We start from the raw sequence: 18,424 nt of genomic DNA, 5'->3' as shown, positions 1-18,424 counted from the left end.
TCGCCAACACTCCCTGTGGTCTTCCCTTCCCCTTCCATTTGAATCTATGCTTACTGCTCTCCATAAAGCAGAGAGCTAGCACCACAATGACAGTCTCTTCTGAGATCCGTGTCAGCACAGCTTTAAATTCCCTCTCAGCAGTGGTCTATAGAGACCCTGGATGACAAACAATGTGGTGCCTAGCAAGGGTAGCGCAACGTCTGCAGTTGTGTTGATATGCAGGAGAGGTGGAAGAAAGTGGATGGCATCACCAGCCATAATCCCTCTCTGGTCTCTGAAAATTTGGGCGGGGCGAGGGAACACCAGGGAAGTGAGGGCTTCCACCGGTGACGTCACAGCAGCGCAATGAATACCCAAATTTAGAATCCAGGTTTCATGCTCCTGGCTGCCAGTCAGAGCCATACACAACAGTTATTAACACACTACTCCACACGTCACCATGGGCGTCAGTTCATCAAAATGTCAGGGGTAACAGAAATAACATCACACACCCTTTGACCATAATGACATCATACAACCCTTGATCCTGATTTTATTTTTTCAAGAAACTAATGTCATATGACCTTAACCATGATGACATGACAAACATTTATTTTAGACACCATCTATGCTGATTTGAGCTTTGAAATTTCTGAGAAGTAAATCTTACCCCTGTATTGCAGTGAGCAAGCAAAGCCAAAAAGACAGGCCTCTACTAACAGGTTCCCTCCTCACCCAAGAAAAATGTGAAAAGAATGTGGTAATATAATGCATTTTAAAGTACACTTTTCAAGTAAATTTGCTATATACTCAGAAGTTTTCAAATCCTTTCATGGTGTGCCAAGCCAATGAAACCTGATGCTCCATAGAATTAGACCCCATTTATTTTTCAAAATGTGCTGTGGATACCACCATATGTCAAAAATTACCTCCAGTGTACCTGGGACAACATTTTATCATGGGTGCATCATATGTCATTGGTACCCCTGATACTCCAGTGCCAGAATGTTTCCATTTATACCATCTATATATCATTTATTGTCAAAAATTACCTTAGTATGTCATGATCAGCATTTTGTCATGTTTGACCTCTTCCTATATGTCAGGCTGTCCTCCTTTGTGCCAAGAAATACCCCCAATGTACAAGTACCAGCATTACTTCTAGTATGCCACTAATGGGTGCTAATTATTCCAAGAATGACCTCCTCCATTGTGCTGCCCATATTTTGTCAGAGCTGTCAGTCAGGCTATGAAGTGCCTCAAGTATTCCAGGCTGCCTCATTAGACAAGAATGACTTTTAGTATTCTAGGGCCTGAGACAGATTTGCAGGCATAACAACATGCTCTCACACTAAATTAAATTCACTCACTCACACACACTGGCGCTCACATAAACACACTCTCACCTACAAGAATGCACACAACATACATTTAAATGTATTTCTTATTTACCTTAGCTGCCATCAGAGGTCCATTCCAGGTAACTGTGCTCCATTTTTTCACACTAATAATGAGTAATGGAATATTATTCACTATTAGTATAGCAAACACTGCACCGAAAATAAGGAGTCCAGAGTCACCCCTGTGTTCCAGGCACATTTTTTGCCACCTCTGAGGCCAAGGGTCGTAAAGACAGTGCCAGAGGTTGCAAAGGGTAAGCTAGGTGTCGCAGCTGCGACCTCTAAATGATGTCCATGCATCTCACCCAAAAGGCTACCCCATCTGCTTCATGAGCTACTCCACATTTTCACTGAACATAGAATGCAAATTCACGGCAGCCGACAATGCCCGCATTCCAAGCCTTCTGATTGGCCCATCCTAGTGCAGCATTACATGGAAGGTGCTTACATTCATTCTTGTTTGTTTGTGAATTGATGTGGGTGTGGTGCAGACATAGTGCTCTTGTTTGCTGATTTCCATTATGAATTAAGCCTTGTATTTGCCTGTTTTGAACCTCTGTGTCTGGCATCATTCACCATCCATTTATATCACTGTCAGTTCTTTGTTCTAAACCACATGCTTTGTTTCTCTAGACGGCTGTGTCATCAACATCTCCAATATCTCACAAATAGGCTAGCCTCTCTTTTGCATGGAAAAGGCTGCTTTTGCTCACACATATTTGTCAAAGTCTCCTCATTTACCTACCAAATTAACTCTTCATGTGATTCAGCACCATTTGTAAAGCCCTGAATAATCCATTATGTTAGTTAACATGGCCAAAAGAAGACCTAAAAGGAATTCCAGCCAAGCTCAGTGCTAGTATGCATCTACTCCAGACAAAATTGCCTGGGCCACTACTCACTAAGCACTTGTTTGCCCAACTGTTGCACAAATGCAGAAAACAAACCCTGCTATTTGTGCAACTTGTCCAGTGCCAGTAATCAGCACCACCCAATGTTCCATTTCACAATTTTCCCAGTCGACAAAGAGCAGTTAAAGAAAGTCCTCCCTGTTTTGATAGAACAATTCTATTAGATAAATACCAACATCCAAAAGCCAGCATTAAAATTAATTTTAAGAGGGTTGTCCACTTCACCTCTTATATTTTCCTTACCTGTGGAACTTCTTAAGTATAAAATAAATAAGTCTTGATAGCGTCATCACAGACCACCACTTTGTGCCGATTATATACTTTATTGCGTGCCTCAACAGGAACACTCACTACTAAAGTTGGTAGACGGAATCCATATGATTTTCCGAAGTATCAGGATTTAAATTAAATTATTCTAAATCAATAGCTATGACCATCTCCAAACCACAGAATACGAATAAAAATCCCTTAACAGATGGAGGGATTGTTTACTCTGAAGCCCCAGTGAAATATCTGTGAGCCTATTCATCCTCCTAAAATGTGTGTGCTAAACAACTGCAAAGTACCTCATGTGTTAGACAGTCTTTATTAGGACCTAGAGAGATGATGCAGACTAGAGAGCTCCTGGTTTGGTTGCGTGATTGAATGAAGAAGAAATTTAAGCCTCGACTTTTATAAAACAACAGAAGTTGGTACCATTCCCATGGTTCAACAATTCATGCAGAACAGTGAGATTCCACAAAATGGCACTGATTTCACTTTGACATGAGTTATAAAGAAAGTCAGAAAATTACAGGCCGAAATCTCCACCATCCCCTGGACATAATTTACAGATTTTTTTATAATTTGCAAACATTTTCAGGAGTATGTCTAGAAAGCCACACCAAGTTCAGGTTTATCTGGGAAGGTCATGTCATTCCCATCAGGATCCATCCTGGAGAACTTCACACATATGGAACTGTATCATCTGTACTGATAAAAATGTGATTTTATTTCTTCTGGGGGAAAATATTTTACATGTGGTGATTAAACTCCTTTTTTGCTAAATCCCCACTAAATCTGAGGGTGATCCATGCCCCTTATCACCACGGACTGGGATTGATGACAGCCCTTGGTTGGAGTCAAAATCATTTGATTTCCAAAGTGGAAAAGGGATTGATCAAACTATATAAACGCCCACAAATGACAAATGTACATGTATGTTAATGCTCCCAAAATTCTAAGCCTAATCACGCCTTGAAATTACCATTAAGTTGAATTTATGGGTGTGGAGAGTTCTGCTCTGGTTGTAGAAGTCTCCACACCTGTAAATGGGCTTACATCAGTTGAGACTCTCTTTGTGAATTCCTAGCAGTTAAATAGAAGGTAAATTCTGTCTTAAACCTTAATTTGTGGCCGAATTCTCTGACAGACAACAATTGGACCTTTAAATGTAATTTTTCAAGTGAAATATGGAATTGTAGCAATAGACTACTACTTTAGGTGGCCTGGGGTAGTTTGTGTGTTTGTGAACACCATTACCACTACCAGAAAGTGAAAGAGGAGTTTGAGAACTTATTTTTTTTTAGATGTTATACTGGATGACATTATCACATATCACCAGCTGGTTACAATGACTTTGAAGTTTTTTTAATCTTAAGAATCTTGGTGTTAACATATTATTTACTTCATTGTACCACCCTAGAAACAATAGTCTTGGTCTTGTGGAAAGTTGCAATAGAGTGACAAAGGAAAATATTACATTTTCACAGGTGGATGGGTTGGATTTGATGCAGGAGCTTAAGAATTTATGGTGGGCAATCCACACCACTCCAAATATGGACTATATTGGTTCTCCTTTCTTTCTACTGAAGGGAAATTTTCCAAGTTCATAAATAAAAACATAATATAGATGGAGAAAAGGTACCACAAGATAGTGTATTACAATGCATGTGTGAAAAAGGAGAAGGGCCCAGGAGAAGTATGATAAGGCAGGTTGTCGTCTAAAGTTGAAAGAGGAAGTGGTTAGAATCAAGAAACTTTTCAGTGTGATAAAGAAGGTTCTTGATTCTCTAGGCCCAAAAGAATGGTCAAAGTGCATGAACATGCTCTAAGGTTGGATGATGAAATTGTAGGAATAAAGAAAGAGTTGCAAAGGTGCATGGTGAATCTCATAAACAAGAACCTTCTGTGAGTTCAACATCCCATTGGAACTGTGTAGGAGTTCTACCAGGAAATATCACTTCCAGCAAGATTCAGGGGTTAAGTGTTAATGGGATGAGTTATATCTATTGGTTTATGCTATTCTTAATGATTTTTGGGATCTTGTGTTGTGCTGTAAAGGGGGAAGATGTGTTGGGTCTTACAGTATTGTATGATTTAATAAATAATACAAAGTATAGTTTAGGAATATTGATTATGATTTTCAGAATATCATTGGGATATGCGATGAGCAGTTACTGTGATCCTGCTTCCCTGCCAGTTGCATATACACATAATTTGAAGTGAAAGAGTTATACTTGCCTTAAATGGTCTTTCTGGCATTACTTCAATATTACTATTGAAATACATATTTAGACATGGACTAAGCGCTTCAGCTTTAACAGGAAAACCTCTCTGTGCCATTTTTTAAAATTGATTGATTTTTTTGTTTTAAAAAATTGATATATATAATTTTTGTGTATTTGCCCTGGCATTAAAGACCTGAACTGGATAAAAATCGAACTCCCATCAAAATAAATCTGTATCATGTGAATTCATTGTTAATGATTTGTATACTGACCTCTGTGCATTTGCTGCTCTTTGAAGATATGGATGTTTTCAAAGCCTCCTTCTTAATTTCAGCCCACAAGTACGTGCCCCGGGCCATCTTGGTTGATCTGGAGCCAGGAACCATGGACAGCTTGCGATCTAGCAGAATAGGAACTCTCTTCAGGCCTGATAACTTTATTCATGGTATGTGTTCAAAACAACAGAGCTATGATTTATAGAGTGCTAGGTAAGTACTTTATAATAAGGCAGCTCTTCCTTTTGAACATTTCAAGTCTTCAGTCTTCCATGATGTCACTACAAACCCAACAACCTAAACCCATTTATCTGTTAGGGAATGGTTTAGCATTAATGTAAGATTTGTGGGTTTCACTAGTGAACCCACTACAGGGTCTGTCCAACATGATTCTAACCCTAGCAACATCATGACAATCTTTTATTCTCTATGTTAAATTACATAATGACCAATGCAGCTAAGTCCACTGAATGGATGTCCTTCAGTGCTAGGCAATAGCACTATTATTGCCAAGTAGTTGAGTGGTCCATGTTTAACGGCAACCAGGTAACTTTCCCTTACTGAAATTAAATGTGACAGGTCCCATTGTATTCGTTTTAACAGGTGATGGCTGTACAAATTATATAATGACCTTTGCATGGTCATGGAGGTTTAAAACATCCACTGAAAGGACATATTGATGATTGGACATGTTTAGGGCCTTTATATTCCTAAATAGAGTTACAAAAGTCATAGCTGTCCCTAGTAAGCCAAAAATAATATCCATTTTCTTTGACAATTGCAGCTTTGTATATCAATGAAAAGTTGTAAAACACAAATTGTTGCAATGCCAACAGAATCATTTGGATTAATACAAAGACCAAGGATTTCCCCCCCTGCAGCCACTGGAGAAGGTGTTGAAATATGTAGACTTTTTTCCACTCATGGGGTATATCCCTGAAACTGCCACTACTAGGTATTTGTACCCTAGCGCTTGTTTGAAACATTTGTCATGCACATTAGAAAGTTCCAGCATTAAATATGTGATGTAGCTGTCTTCACAATATGGGCAACAATGAACCCTCATTTTGGAAGTCTACTTTTATTCATATTTAAACAAAATAATCAACTATTGCTTTCTGTTTTAATATGTTATTCATTCTTGAACATGTATTTTAAAAGGACTTTCTTGATGTGTCTTAACTCTTATTACTCCTATATCAGCTCCTCGAGACCCTCGAGGGTGATTTGCTGTGCTCTATAAATGTTTGATTAATTGATTGATTACTATATTTATATGCACCCCAGGCTTGTGTTACACCTTGCTTGCCTTGCAGATGATAGACCCAAGTCATTTACTACATCGTAGTAACTAGATTTTATAGAACACCTCATACTGCAGCTCTGCTGTCTCTAAACGTTGTTAATAATAGGTGGTTATATTACCTAGTTCCCTGTTGCTTCATTTATCAGTCGCAGAAAGATGGAAGGCTGAATAAATCGGGCCTGGATTCAAACTCATGACCTGCAGGTTTGCAGCAGTTGTCAGTGAAAGTGTTTATTTCACTCCACTAACTTGCAACATTGAGTTCCTCTGGATAATAGACTGATTATATGACTGTTGTTCTTTAATATTTAGATAAAGGACTGACATTACAGTTATTGCTCATGGCTGAAAACTCTACCTGCTAACAAACAGGTAAATCACAATTGAAGATTATTTAAGCTTATGCATAATGTAGCGCAAAGGGTTACAAAGTGGCACAATGCATGCATTGCGCCACTTTGTAAATTTGGTGCTGCGATTTTGGCCTTGTTGGGCCACATTAGAGTTTTAAAAAATGACACTAATGTGGGGCAAGGAGGCGCTAGGGGCTCTTAAATCTGCCCCAATATTTTTAACCTCTATATTGAAGCTGCCCTGCCTCAAAATTACAGTAGAATGGGTAAAAAAAAAACTTCACCAGTGGAGCTAACCCACAGTAGGGTAAATGCTATGTTGTGTTATGTTTGCAGATATTTGCATGCTGCTGTACCACCATTAGTATGGCCACACAGGGCTGTTGTCTTCTTTACCTTCATGCCCACCCAAAGATTTTGCCTCCTACCTGAATCTCTTTTCTGTGTGAGCTGCATACAGTACAAGTGAATTAACTCTGCTACTGTTGCTAACTGAGTGCAGGTGAATTACATCATTGATTTATGTTATCGCCCTTGGTGAAATCCACCTTGGAGAACCAAGTCAGTTATATCTGATTATGAAGCAAATTAATTCTAGGTCAATTCAGCGTGAGCAGTTTACTGTTTGCTGTCATTGCCTGTGACGTCGCTTTAGGGTAGGAAGTGGGACCCTTGGGAAAGATCAGGGTCCAGGGCTCTGCTGACCTCACTGGACAAAGCCGACTTCCAGGAGAAGAGAACAGGAAGTATGTGAACAAAAGTGACCTCCCTTACCCTGAGTACAGGGACCCGGCAACGTGGGCAGAGGCTAGCTCTTACATTAGTAGGTGAACACAGTCTGGGAGGAGTGCTGTAATAACAAAAGCACACAGCAGTAGACCTGCCTGGCTCCTGTTGTCAGTCACTATATTCCATTTTGGTGACAACAGTCCACAACACTCCCTATGCTGAACTGCTTCCTCCACTCATTCTGTTTTGGTTCATGCACAGGCATTTGAGCAGTTACAAAGATGCTAACACAGTAGGGTGTTTCCAACATGAATTATGTTCTTTGTTCCCCTCTGTTTTTGACATATTTTCTTGGACCGCAAGCCACTTCTCTGCTCTTGGGCTTCTCCGCCATGGTGATCGATGTTTCAGTCCATGTTTTCAGGTTGCATCTCCTACTGTTTCTGTGGTGTCGCCATCTCAGTGGCTACCTTGGAGTAGAGAGAGTCTTTGCTATCACCCCAGTAGAAAAGCCCTCTGCAATTAACTGTCATCACAGTCATTGCAACATCATCACCACAGTCATTGGCCAATGCACTGGTCAATGGGTTGTATTGATTACTGTAGTTCAACCGTGATTGGTGAGCTTTCATGTTGTTGAGAACCTGCAACTGAAGAGAATTTCAATGGCAGCATGGCAGCTTCTCTTTTAGAGTAATTCTGCTACAGAGTGTAAGACTGACAACTGGCTGTATTGCATCTATCCTGCTTGAAGTGACGTCAGAGAGCATTGTTGGCCTCCACCCTGATGCTGGAACTTGGTGTAAATTACAGTAGGATGCAGGTTAGCTCCAATGGTGAGTAAGGCCTGTTTCAGAAGAAATACAAGAGCGAGAATTGCAATAATGTAGTTAACTTACTTTAGTTGTAAATCTAAGGAGAACGGTTATGATCACATTATGTATACTCCAAATAAAAATGAAACAGTGGACATAATTAACTTAGGGTGTCATTTACAGCCACGAGGGCAGGCCCACCAGCCGGCCAGGTTGGTGACACCCTAACATCCGACCCTCTGAAGGTCAATATATATTTTACAAATGTGACTACCATCCAAGCTAACGTCACTCTCATTTCGTAGACCTTAGAAGGATGAAAGGATGAATTAACCAACCTGAATTTTCAACTGGCTAGTCACACACAGATCCTAGAAGTCAGGATATTGAAATATGTGGGAAATGTATAGGAATATACATACATATGTACACCTGTCTCGTTGACTAAACAGAATGTTGACACGCTGAACACACAGAATATTAGACGGTCATAGACTTTAAAAACGTCAAATACCCATTAAAGGTGGTGTTTGATGAAGCTAAGGTGTTATGCTATTTAGCCACCCACTCATTTATTTAGAACTTGTACCCGGTCTAGATGTATGTCTCTACAAATATGTGGGTTTGCAAACTGTGAGAACGGCTTTGGGTGTTTGATTCTCTTCTGTCTAGATACATTTTCTAAGTGTCTTATTTGCTCTTTTACTGTTTCCTGCCTGCAGGGAATTCGGGTGCTGGAAACAATTGGGCAAAGGGCCATTACACCGAAGGAGCCGAGCTGGTGGAGACAGTGCTAGATGTTGTTAGAAATGAATGTGAGAGTTGCGACTGCCTGCAAGGATTTCAGCTTGTCCAGTCACTAGGTGGAGGAACAGGGTCCGGCATGGGCACCCTTCTCATGAACAAAATCCGAGAAGAGTACCCTGACAGGATTATGAACACCTTCAGCGTCATGCCCTCGCCCAAGGTCTCAGATACAGTAGTTGAACCATACAACGCCATCCTCTCCATCCACCAGCTGATTGAGAATGCAGACGAGTCCTTCTGCATCGACAACGAAGCGCTGTACGACATATGCTTCAAAACCTTGAAGTTGACTAACCCAACCTATGGAGACCTCAACCATTTAGTGTCGATGACCATGAGTGGTGTCACAACTTCTCTTCGCTTTCCTGGTCAGCTCAATGCAGATCTACGGAAGCTGGCAGTAAACATGGTGCCCTTCCCCCGCCTGCATTTCTTCATGCCCGGGTTCGTACCCCTGACATCCCGTGCAAGCCAACAGTACCGAGCTCTCACTGTGCCGGAACTCACACAGCAAATGTTTGAGGCACGTAATATGATGACAGCGTGCGACCCACGTCATGGGCGCTATTTGACAGTTGCAGCCATCTTCAGAGGGCTCATGTCCACCAAGGAAGTGGATGAGCAAATGCTAGCTGTCCAGACAAAGAACAGTGCCTACTTTGTGGAGTGGATCCCAAACAACGTCAAGGTGGCAGTTTGCGACATACCCCCTCGTGGCCTCAAACTATCATCCACGTTTATAGGCAATAACACTGCCATTCAAGAGATCTTCCGGAGAGTGGGGGAGCAATTCTCAGCCATGTTCAAGAGAAAGGCTTTTCTGCACTGGTACACGGGGGAAGGCATGGACGAGATGGAGTTTACTGAAGCCGAATGCAACAACAATGACCTGGTGTCCGAGTACCAGCAGTATCAGGAAGCCACAGCTGACGTGGAAGGGGATTTTGAAGAAGGGGAAGAGGAAACAGAGCAAGTAACAAAAGTAGTTGAAAAAGTGTTTTAGATTCGACAGACAGTTCCAGGATACAGTGGACTTTTTTCGGACTGCTTTCACATTAGGCTGAAATTGGATCGGCCTTCAATGAGATTCGGCAAAATTCAGAGACTATTTTAGGTCTTTTTGATCAGAGTCCAGAACCTTTATAATATAAGAATTATTTTAAGTATGCAAGTTCCTAATTATCCCGACCAGCCTGCTCCAGAGCGCAGGCAACGATGCTTTCAGCTTTTCATGCACAACCAATCCATGCTGGCGTTTAAGTCTTTTTCCTCAGTTAAGTTGACTGGACTCTAAAGCCCATAAGGCATTGAGTTTCTGAACCTAAAATCACTTGCAGATGCTTTGATGAAGAGCTGGCGTTTATTACCTATCAGTCCAAAGGCATAAACAGTAGGGTACTTAATTATACATCAATGTGAAAACCACCTCAATTTATGTTACAAAAATACATTTTATTGGGTCACATACGACAGCACCCCTTGCTATTATACAAGTCACAAACGTTCAAAGAAGGGTTTTAGTAATGACCTTATCATGGGTGACTGCTCAACTGATTACATGAGCCCTTATGCCTTAACTGGATGTCCTTTGATGTGGAAATAATCAATAGTCCATACAGGGGCGACTGGCCAGGTCTGTACGTCGACGTTTCACTTTCTTGTTTTCTAAAGAGTACGTGAAACCATCTTCAGGGCAAACCGTCGACTTTGGCATCAATTGAGAACCCGAAATAAAACCTAGAAACCCATCTAAATGCATTTAATTGGAAGAAACAATGAATGCTTGAATACAGGTCACAGAGCCTAAGCCATACACGGCTAAGAAAATGGGAAGGAGACGCCAGAAGTTGTAGACGCGGGAATCAGTCAAGGATCACTTGATTGAATCAGGCATCTACAACTGTTCGCATACTGCACCCTGTCTCCTTAGTGATGTACAGTTGTGGCAAGAGGCAGCACATCTCGATGTGCTGTAGGGGGCACTGAGTGATGTCAAAGAGTTCTCCTGTGTCAGGGATCAGCAGCCCATCAAGTCCTGGTCCTTTTTCATTGCGCTGTGGGCTAAGGAGTACTGTTTCAGTTATAAATGCAGTGTTGCAAACACTGATCCATTTGAGTCATTTATTTAAAAGGAGAGGAAGCTCAGAGTAGCTACCATTTTTACAATGGGCACTTTTTTACTTGTATGTGCTTGCACAGATATACCAAAGAAGCATACATAAAAAGCACAGGCCTGGCAACATTTCAATTGCGATAGCATAACCATACAAAATGTTAGCTATTTTACATTACACTTGTTACAAAGTTAAGCTATTATGCCATGTTGCATAGTTATGTGATGTTTGCTAAAAAAGTGCAAATGCACTGGAACAACACGAACAACCAGAAAGCGAGCAGCTACTGTCTGTGGCACATGTGTTATTTGCACTTTTTAGCGTAAAATGCATCCTTGGCCGATTACACATAAGCTATGCATAATTCTGAGTACTTTTTTAAAGATGTTGGTTATCTATGCAAATACAAATTGCACGAATTTTGTACACCTCTATCACATATGCACCGCAGGTGTCTACAATTATGCAACTTTTTGCGAAATTTCATGACAATTTTATGAAATCACATGAAATTACCCTTTCAGGGTGAAATGTAGTTTGTCGGTATCTTGTGTGGCTTTATGCAAATTGAGATTGAGAATTTGCATAATGAGAACATTGGAGAAATTCCACAAACGTCACATAACACGAAATTCAGGAATTTCAAGAATTTCACTTATGTAATCTCTCAGCCCTAATATGGACACCTGCAAGAGGCCCCGCATGACACATTCAGCTCGTATTTTCCATGTTTGGACTTTTAAACCCATACTTAAAATGATAGAAACAAAACTACAACTACCAGGATGAACCATTTTGCAACTATGTACATGGACGGGAAAAAAATGGGCAATGAAAATCATGAAAAAAAATAATTTCCACCAATGTGAACAATTTTACTAACCTTTGGGGTGGTGTATTGTGATGTTCTCTGTTTTTTCGCAGTTTCGCTTTTTGATCAAATGAGTGTGCCTTAATTAAGATTTTTGCTTTTATTTACCTCGCTCATCTCAAATCTTTTCATAGTTAATAGTCACATTTCAATGTAGGCACAACAGAGGTCATCCAATAGAACTTTGTGATGAGATGTGAACCTTGTTAATATAATGTAATACATTTCCTGGCTCAAATTAATTTTTGTGAAGACTGGATTTCATTCTAATATTGCACTGAAAAAATATTAAAGTACAATGTGTGTGTTTTAGAAATGCTTTTAAATATTCATTTAAAGAATAGGGCTTGAATCAGAAGACATAGCATGTCTTGATAATAATTTGTAAAGCTTATGTTAAAATCAGGCATAATGTGCTTTGATCAAAAACCGATTACATTATTTGTAAGCTAGGACCCATGTTTTAATGTTTTTAAGGATGGTGTAAAGAATAGAGCACATTGATTTCATGAAATAGATTAGTGGTTCCTAAGCTTTTAACTTCTGTGAACCAGCCTTTATCAATGATGGAAACCCGGGGACCCCCACTGAATAATTAGTGGAACCCGGGAACCCCCCACTGAGTCAATACTGAAAGCTGGGGACCTAATCTGTTAATATTACTGAATTTTCTAAGCAGTCACGGACCCCCTGAGGAGGCTTTGCGGACCCCCAGGGGTCCCCAGTCCACAGGTTGGGAACCACTGTATTAGATAACGCATGTTTCAAATATATTTATCAACTCAGTCAGTGAAAACAGTAGAGTTTGTTTTAGTGTTTTTCAAATTTTGTGAGTAAAGAACAAGCGTGTATTGTGTTCATAAAAATAATATTAATGTAGTTTATACAATTATAACCATTTTGTAGCCACAAAGTCCATGGGTCTAATTACGCATGGCACCTGTCCTAAGCAATGATTTTCTCACCGGATAAAATCCAACACAGAGGTGTTTAGAATTTAGCAGACACAATACTTATCACCTGGTGCAAGTTTTTTTGGGGAACATATGCAGATTTTGGTGCTTTACACAACAACATCGAATGTGCTGGCAAATACCAGGTCTTTCCCTTAAGTTGAATTTCAGCGGCTTTGACCTGAGGAAACTGAACAAATGGGGCAAACTTTATCACACCTGGTAACTACGAGGCGTGTTAGTTGCGACGACAGGTGTTTGCCCAGGGTCGCAGTTTAATGGCCTCCTGTAATCATAACCCTTGATAAGAAGAGGTTGTATTTCACTGTTAGCAAAATGAAGATTTCACACATCCGATTGTCTTGGTGCTAATTTAAAAATATGTTTAGGTGCAAGATAATATATAGGACATGGAAAGAGAAATAAGTACTTGATGAAGGAACAAATCGTAGACTATATGTACTTTGGTAAAGCTGTGTGGTATATTTGCTTGAAAGCCGACAGAACTCAGTGTAGACTGAAATCTTCAGTTTTACCTGGAGCTACATTTTTAAATAATTTTGTTATTATTATGTGTCTAGTGTGCTTTGTAATATAAGTCAGTGGGGCTTGTACAGTGCTAGTTTCTCTGGCTCCCTTCTTTACCACATCTGACCAGTGCTTAATTTTTGCCGGTGGATCCGGTGTGGGGCACTAGAACTTATTTTTGAAGCAGGCACTTATTTTCCTGCCTCAAGCATTAACTGCAAGCAAAAGACAAATTGGTAAAGACGGAGGAAGTGAAACACGAAAAAGTGTCACAAAGGGAGAAAGCAGAAAGTTGCAAGAGTGAACTGAAGCAGCAGGGAGTGCCTGTAAATGGATTAAAGGGGCTTTGGGTACTGGCACGTTTTTATTTACAAATTAAGCACTGCATCTGATCCACCATGTTGGGCAAAATGCACCAAGGCTATGCGCTTTTGAAGTGTCACAAAAAGTTACAGAAACTTTGTAAACTAATTAATATTCAGTGCGAAAGTGGCCCTAATGTTACGCAGTTTAAAGCTTTGCTCTACTTTGCATCAAGAGGGCAACATGTGAGTGGTACATGGGTGCCCCCGTGCCGCCACCTACGTGTTTTGATCCATATCTACTACAAATGGCAGACAAGTCTCTAGAGCAAATAATTGTGCCTCCTGAACGCAATATTAACGTTCGAGAAAAGTTCAGTAAAAATGTATGTGCATTTATTCTGCACACACTATATCATCAGTGGAATCCTGAAATGGCACTTGTGAAATCTCATGGATATAGAATAGCACAGTAATACTGATATGCAACAACTGTCCTCACAGGTGTTCCATAAACAACTACTAGTTGCCTCCACAGACATTACATATTATTAAAGACTGTAGTTCCATTGCTATGTGAAGAATAAAGGCTGTAATTCCACTCAAACATCCTGACGCGAATTCCAAACACAACAAAGGCTTTTCTTAAAGTGACAGTAGAACAATGTCTTCTCCAAGGTTATATGGAAGGACATGGCGGGGTGTGACCTCATACTACCCAGTTGACACTAACTAGATGTTCCCAGAAAAGATACCTAGGACCGAATTTAAGAAAAGTGGTGCTACATCCAATGCAGCGCCACTTTTCTTGCGCACTCCCCCAACATTACCATGTGTACGATGTGTATATGATACAGCACACCATGGCGGTAGTTAGAACAATAGCGTCAACATTTTTGATGCTATTGTGGAGCTTTGCTACACACGCTGTTGTAGCAAAGTGCAAGGAGGCCCATTGATTTAAATGGTGTTAAAAATGACAGAAAATTGGCACAGCAAAATCTTTTACATTTCACTGCGCCATTGTTAGGGCTCCTAACAGGGGAACGACCCCTTGCATACATTATGCCTGGCGCAGCATAATGTAGTGTAAGGGGTTACAAAGTGGCATAATGCATGCATTGCTCCTCTTTGTAAATATGGCATGGGGAAAAGGCCACCTTAGCGATGCCTGAGCATAAACAAATTACGCTAAGGTGGCATTAAAGTGGGCAAGGGGCTCTTAAATCTGCCACTAGTTCGAACTGGCTATAGTTTCCCTACATCGATGTCATAGTGAATGCATGGGGATCAGAATCTGGAGTACCACTCTCAAGAACAAAGGCCCTACTTATGGGAAACTGGCGCAGTGCAGTGCTGCAAGTTACTTTGCTCCACTGCATTGCGTTACTGGGAAAGGGCAGGTTTGTGCCATACTTAAGTCATATGGCGCATTCCTGTCCTTTCCTCCTGTGCTGGTACACAATGAGCTGCCTAGTGCCGATGCAGGCACCCTTGCACAGTAGTGCAAGGGTGCTTCCTTTGCATGCAGGATTCTTTTTTAAACAATCCTGGGAGGCATTTTCCTCTTTCTATGTTTACTGCAGAATGCAGCACACATAAGAAGAGGAAGAAATGAGGAGAAATAAAGAAATGTTCCTCGTTTTGCATCTCCTGGGGAGGCACAAGGTTTTGGCACATTCCCAGGTTTATCAAGTGGAATACCCACGCAATGCCCATGAAACGCTCTCTTGTTCAGATTTATGCAATGCAGCGATTTGTACTGTGTTGCATTGCTCTATATTCTTTTAGCCACTCAAAGCCACGCAAAGTGGCTATGCATTGCTTCAAAAATACAACTTAAGGTTTGCATCGTGCATGTACCATGTTGTGTGGTGCGAACATGACGTAAACCACTCATAAATATGCCCCTAAATGTCTCTTCTGTATAGAGAGTATACAAAAAATAAAGGCTGCTGCAGTTTTAAACAGGTCATGTTCTCACAGTCATTAAATGCAGCTAAAGGGCTGCAGTACCCTTGTCAGCAACTAGATGAACTCAAAGTTATAGTATAGATTACATACTCTGTTGCAGTTACATTCTGAAGTAATATATGTGATCACAGATGTTTCATGCAGAAGCAAGGCTGGATTTGTGCCCATTTCACTGGGAGACAAACACCAACACATGGTGATTGCCATTTCTTTTACCGCGCTGCGCCCATGCCCTGCTGCCCTCCTTAGCCTGCCCACAGGCATTGCGCCACCTACAACTGCAGTGCTGCTTAATTAGGTGCTGCAGTGGAAGTGGTGAGATGTCAATCGGTATAATTAACGGCACAAAGTCTCCATACCACAAGGCTGCACCCGCCCATGCTCCGCTGCCCTCCCTACCCTGCCCACAGGCATTTTGCTACCTGCAGATGCAGCACTGTTTAATTAAGCGCTGCAGTGCAGGCACTGAAAATGTCCATCAACACGGCACAAAGTCACACACCACAAGGCCGCAAAACCACTATTAGCAGCCAGCGGCCAGATTTGCTATGATTTTACTCTAGCGATACTGCTTGTGCAAAGTGATGCAAGTAAATTCAATCCCACTATTAGCAGCCAGCGGCCAGATTTCTACGATTTTACTCTAGCGATACTGCTGCGCAAAGTGATGCAAGTCAATTCAATCCCACTATTAGCAGCCAGCGGCCAGATTTGCTATGATTTTACTCTAGCGATACTGCTGCGCAAAGTGATGCAAGTCAATTCAATCCCACTATTAGCAGCCAGCGGCCAGATTTGCTATGATTTTACTCTAGCGATACTGCTTGTGCAAAGTGATGCAAGTAAATTCAATCCCACTATTAGCAGCCAGCGGCCAGATTTCTACGATTTTACTCTAGCGATACTGCTGCGCAAAGTGATGCAAGTCAATTCAATCCCACTATTAGCAGCCAGCGGCCAGATTTGCTATGATTTTACTCTAGCGATACTGCTGCGCAAAGTGATGCATGTCAATTCAATCCCACTATTAGCAGCCAGCGGCCAGATTTGCTATGATTTTACTCTAGCGATACTGCTGCGCAAAGTGATGCAAGTCAATTCAAAGCAGTCCATGTTATCCAGCTCTGGAGTTTTTGACTGTACCAAAACGCTTTGTTTCATTTTGTGTCAAGGGGGCGCTGTAGTGGTTAATCTGAATCTGTTCAGAGTAAATCAGCAGATGTTCTCTTTATAATCAATGCAATGACATGTGGTCCAAATAAGCAGCGCTCTGTTGCATGAAGAGGAAAACAGAATAGAGCAATATCTACTAAGAATGGCCTGTTGCTGCTATCATGGCCTGCACAGGTGCACAAACAGGATGCCTTGTATCATGCACAACCTCACACCACTGCGCAGCCGAGAGTGTGCATTGTGTAGCGTAGGATTTGTACTCAAAGCATACCAATCCAGTACAAATTGTTAGGCATAAACAATAGCACTTGGGTCGGATGCTCTGGATCTGTGCTCTGCACTGCAGCACAAACGCAATGCATTGGTTTTCTGGAGAAATGACATAGTTTCCTTTGTTCACACCTGCTTGAAGATGACGTTAATTTTAGATGCAAAGCCTTAATGGGTTTTGGGCCAAAAACTATGGGTGTGTGCTGATTCTTGTACACATAAAGCTGAGATGTTGAACATGGTATCTTTTATTGCTAATCTACCAGGGACTACTATGGTTACTACTAACACACGTGACCTAACACAAACACAATGTATTGGATCCTAGCTCTTTGATACGTACCACATGTACACCGCTTGGTGGGGATTTAGGAAAACCTACTTCTTATTCTTTGCGCTGGTAACCAGGGTCATACTGGGACACAAAAATAGACTAGGGCAACAAAATGAAAGTAGCTCTCATTAGTCAATAAGATAGTTAAAAAGTGTCCGATGCTTGCAAATTTGAGACGCTCTGAACTTTTTAAGGCATGCTGTAGATGTGGTTTACACAGTGTGGAAGGCTAGGTGGAATTGAGCTTTTTACAGACAATATTTGTTTTATTATCAGTATAAACAGGCCGAGCAGACCACAAACAGCCAAACAACCGACCACACACTGACATTCCAGGCAAGTCCACCGGGCACTGCCTGATTGCCCTGTAGGCCAATCCAACCCTACCGGTAACACATTAACTCTCCCATTTCACTAAAGGTATAACTAGTCGCACCAAATCACAGTTTATCTACTCATTATATGGTGAAGATGTCAAGTCGGGAAACCTGTTGAATAACAAGCTAACTGACTAACAGACTCTAAAGTATGTGATATATAAACTTCCCTGTTAACACTGTAATTTGTAATCAAAATAAAAAATGTCTCAGTTGGCAATATTGATAACTGGAATTTGGAAAATGAAGAAATAAAAGAACAGAGCATTAAGGACTAAAGACTGCTTGAATATTTATTGAACAAAGACTATCCAAAAAATTCATTTGATGATGTGTTTGCAGCCCAACTATTAAATATGTGTTTCTGGGAATTCTTCGCGGATGCTGGCAATTGTACTTGTGCACAGGAGTGTGTGGGATTGAGTTTTTGTTTACTTTTATTAAATAAAGTGAAGGGTATTTTA

At 40.9% G+C, this 18,424-nt stretch overlaps 1 protein-coding gene across 1 annotated transcript in view; it reads left to right on the top strand.

Moving 5' to 3' along the window:
• Positions 1–13,570, top strand: part of TUBB1 (tubulin beta 1 class VI) — a 28,782-nt gene extending 15,212 nt beyond the window's left edge. Inside the window, exons 3-4 of the mRNA XM_069243428.1 lie at positions 5,114–5,224; positions 8,980–13,570. Of these exons, the coding sequence (XP_069099529.1) occupies positions 5,114–5,224; positions 8,980–10,067 (1,199 nt within the window). The 3' untranslated portion in view covers positions 10,068–13,570. The remainder of the gene's footprint in view (positions 1–5,113; positions 5,225–8,979) is intronic.
• The last annotated feature ends 4,854 nt before the right edge of the window (positions 13,571–18,424 follow it).

Source organism: Pleurodeles waltl, chromosome 7, assembly GCF_031143425.1.
Source record: "Pleurodeles waltl isolate 20211129_DDA chromosome 7, aPleWal1.hap1.20221129, whole genome shotgun sequence".
Classification (NCBI taxonomy): Eukaryota; Metazoa; Chordata; class Amphibia; order Caudata; family Salamandridae; genus Pleurodeles; species Pleurodeles waltl.
The sequence above is the reverse complement of the archived record's forward strand: the minus strand, read 5'-3'. Positions and strand labels throughout refer to the sequence as shown.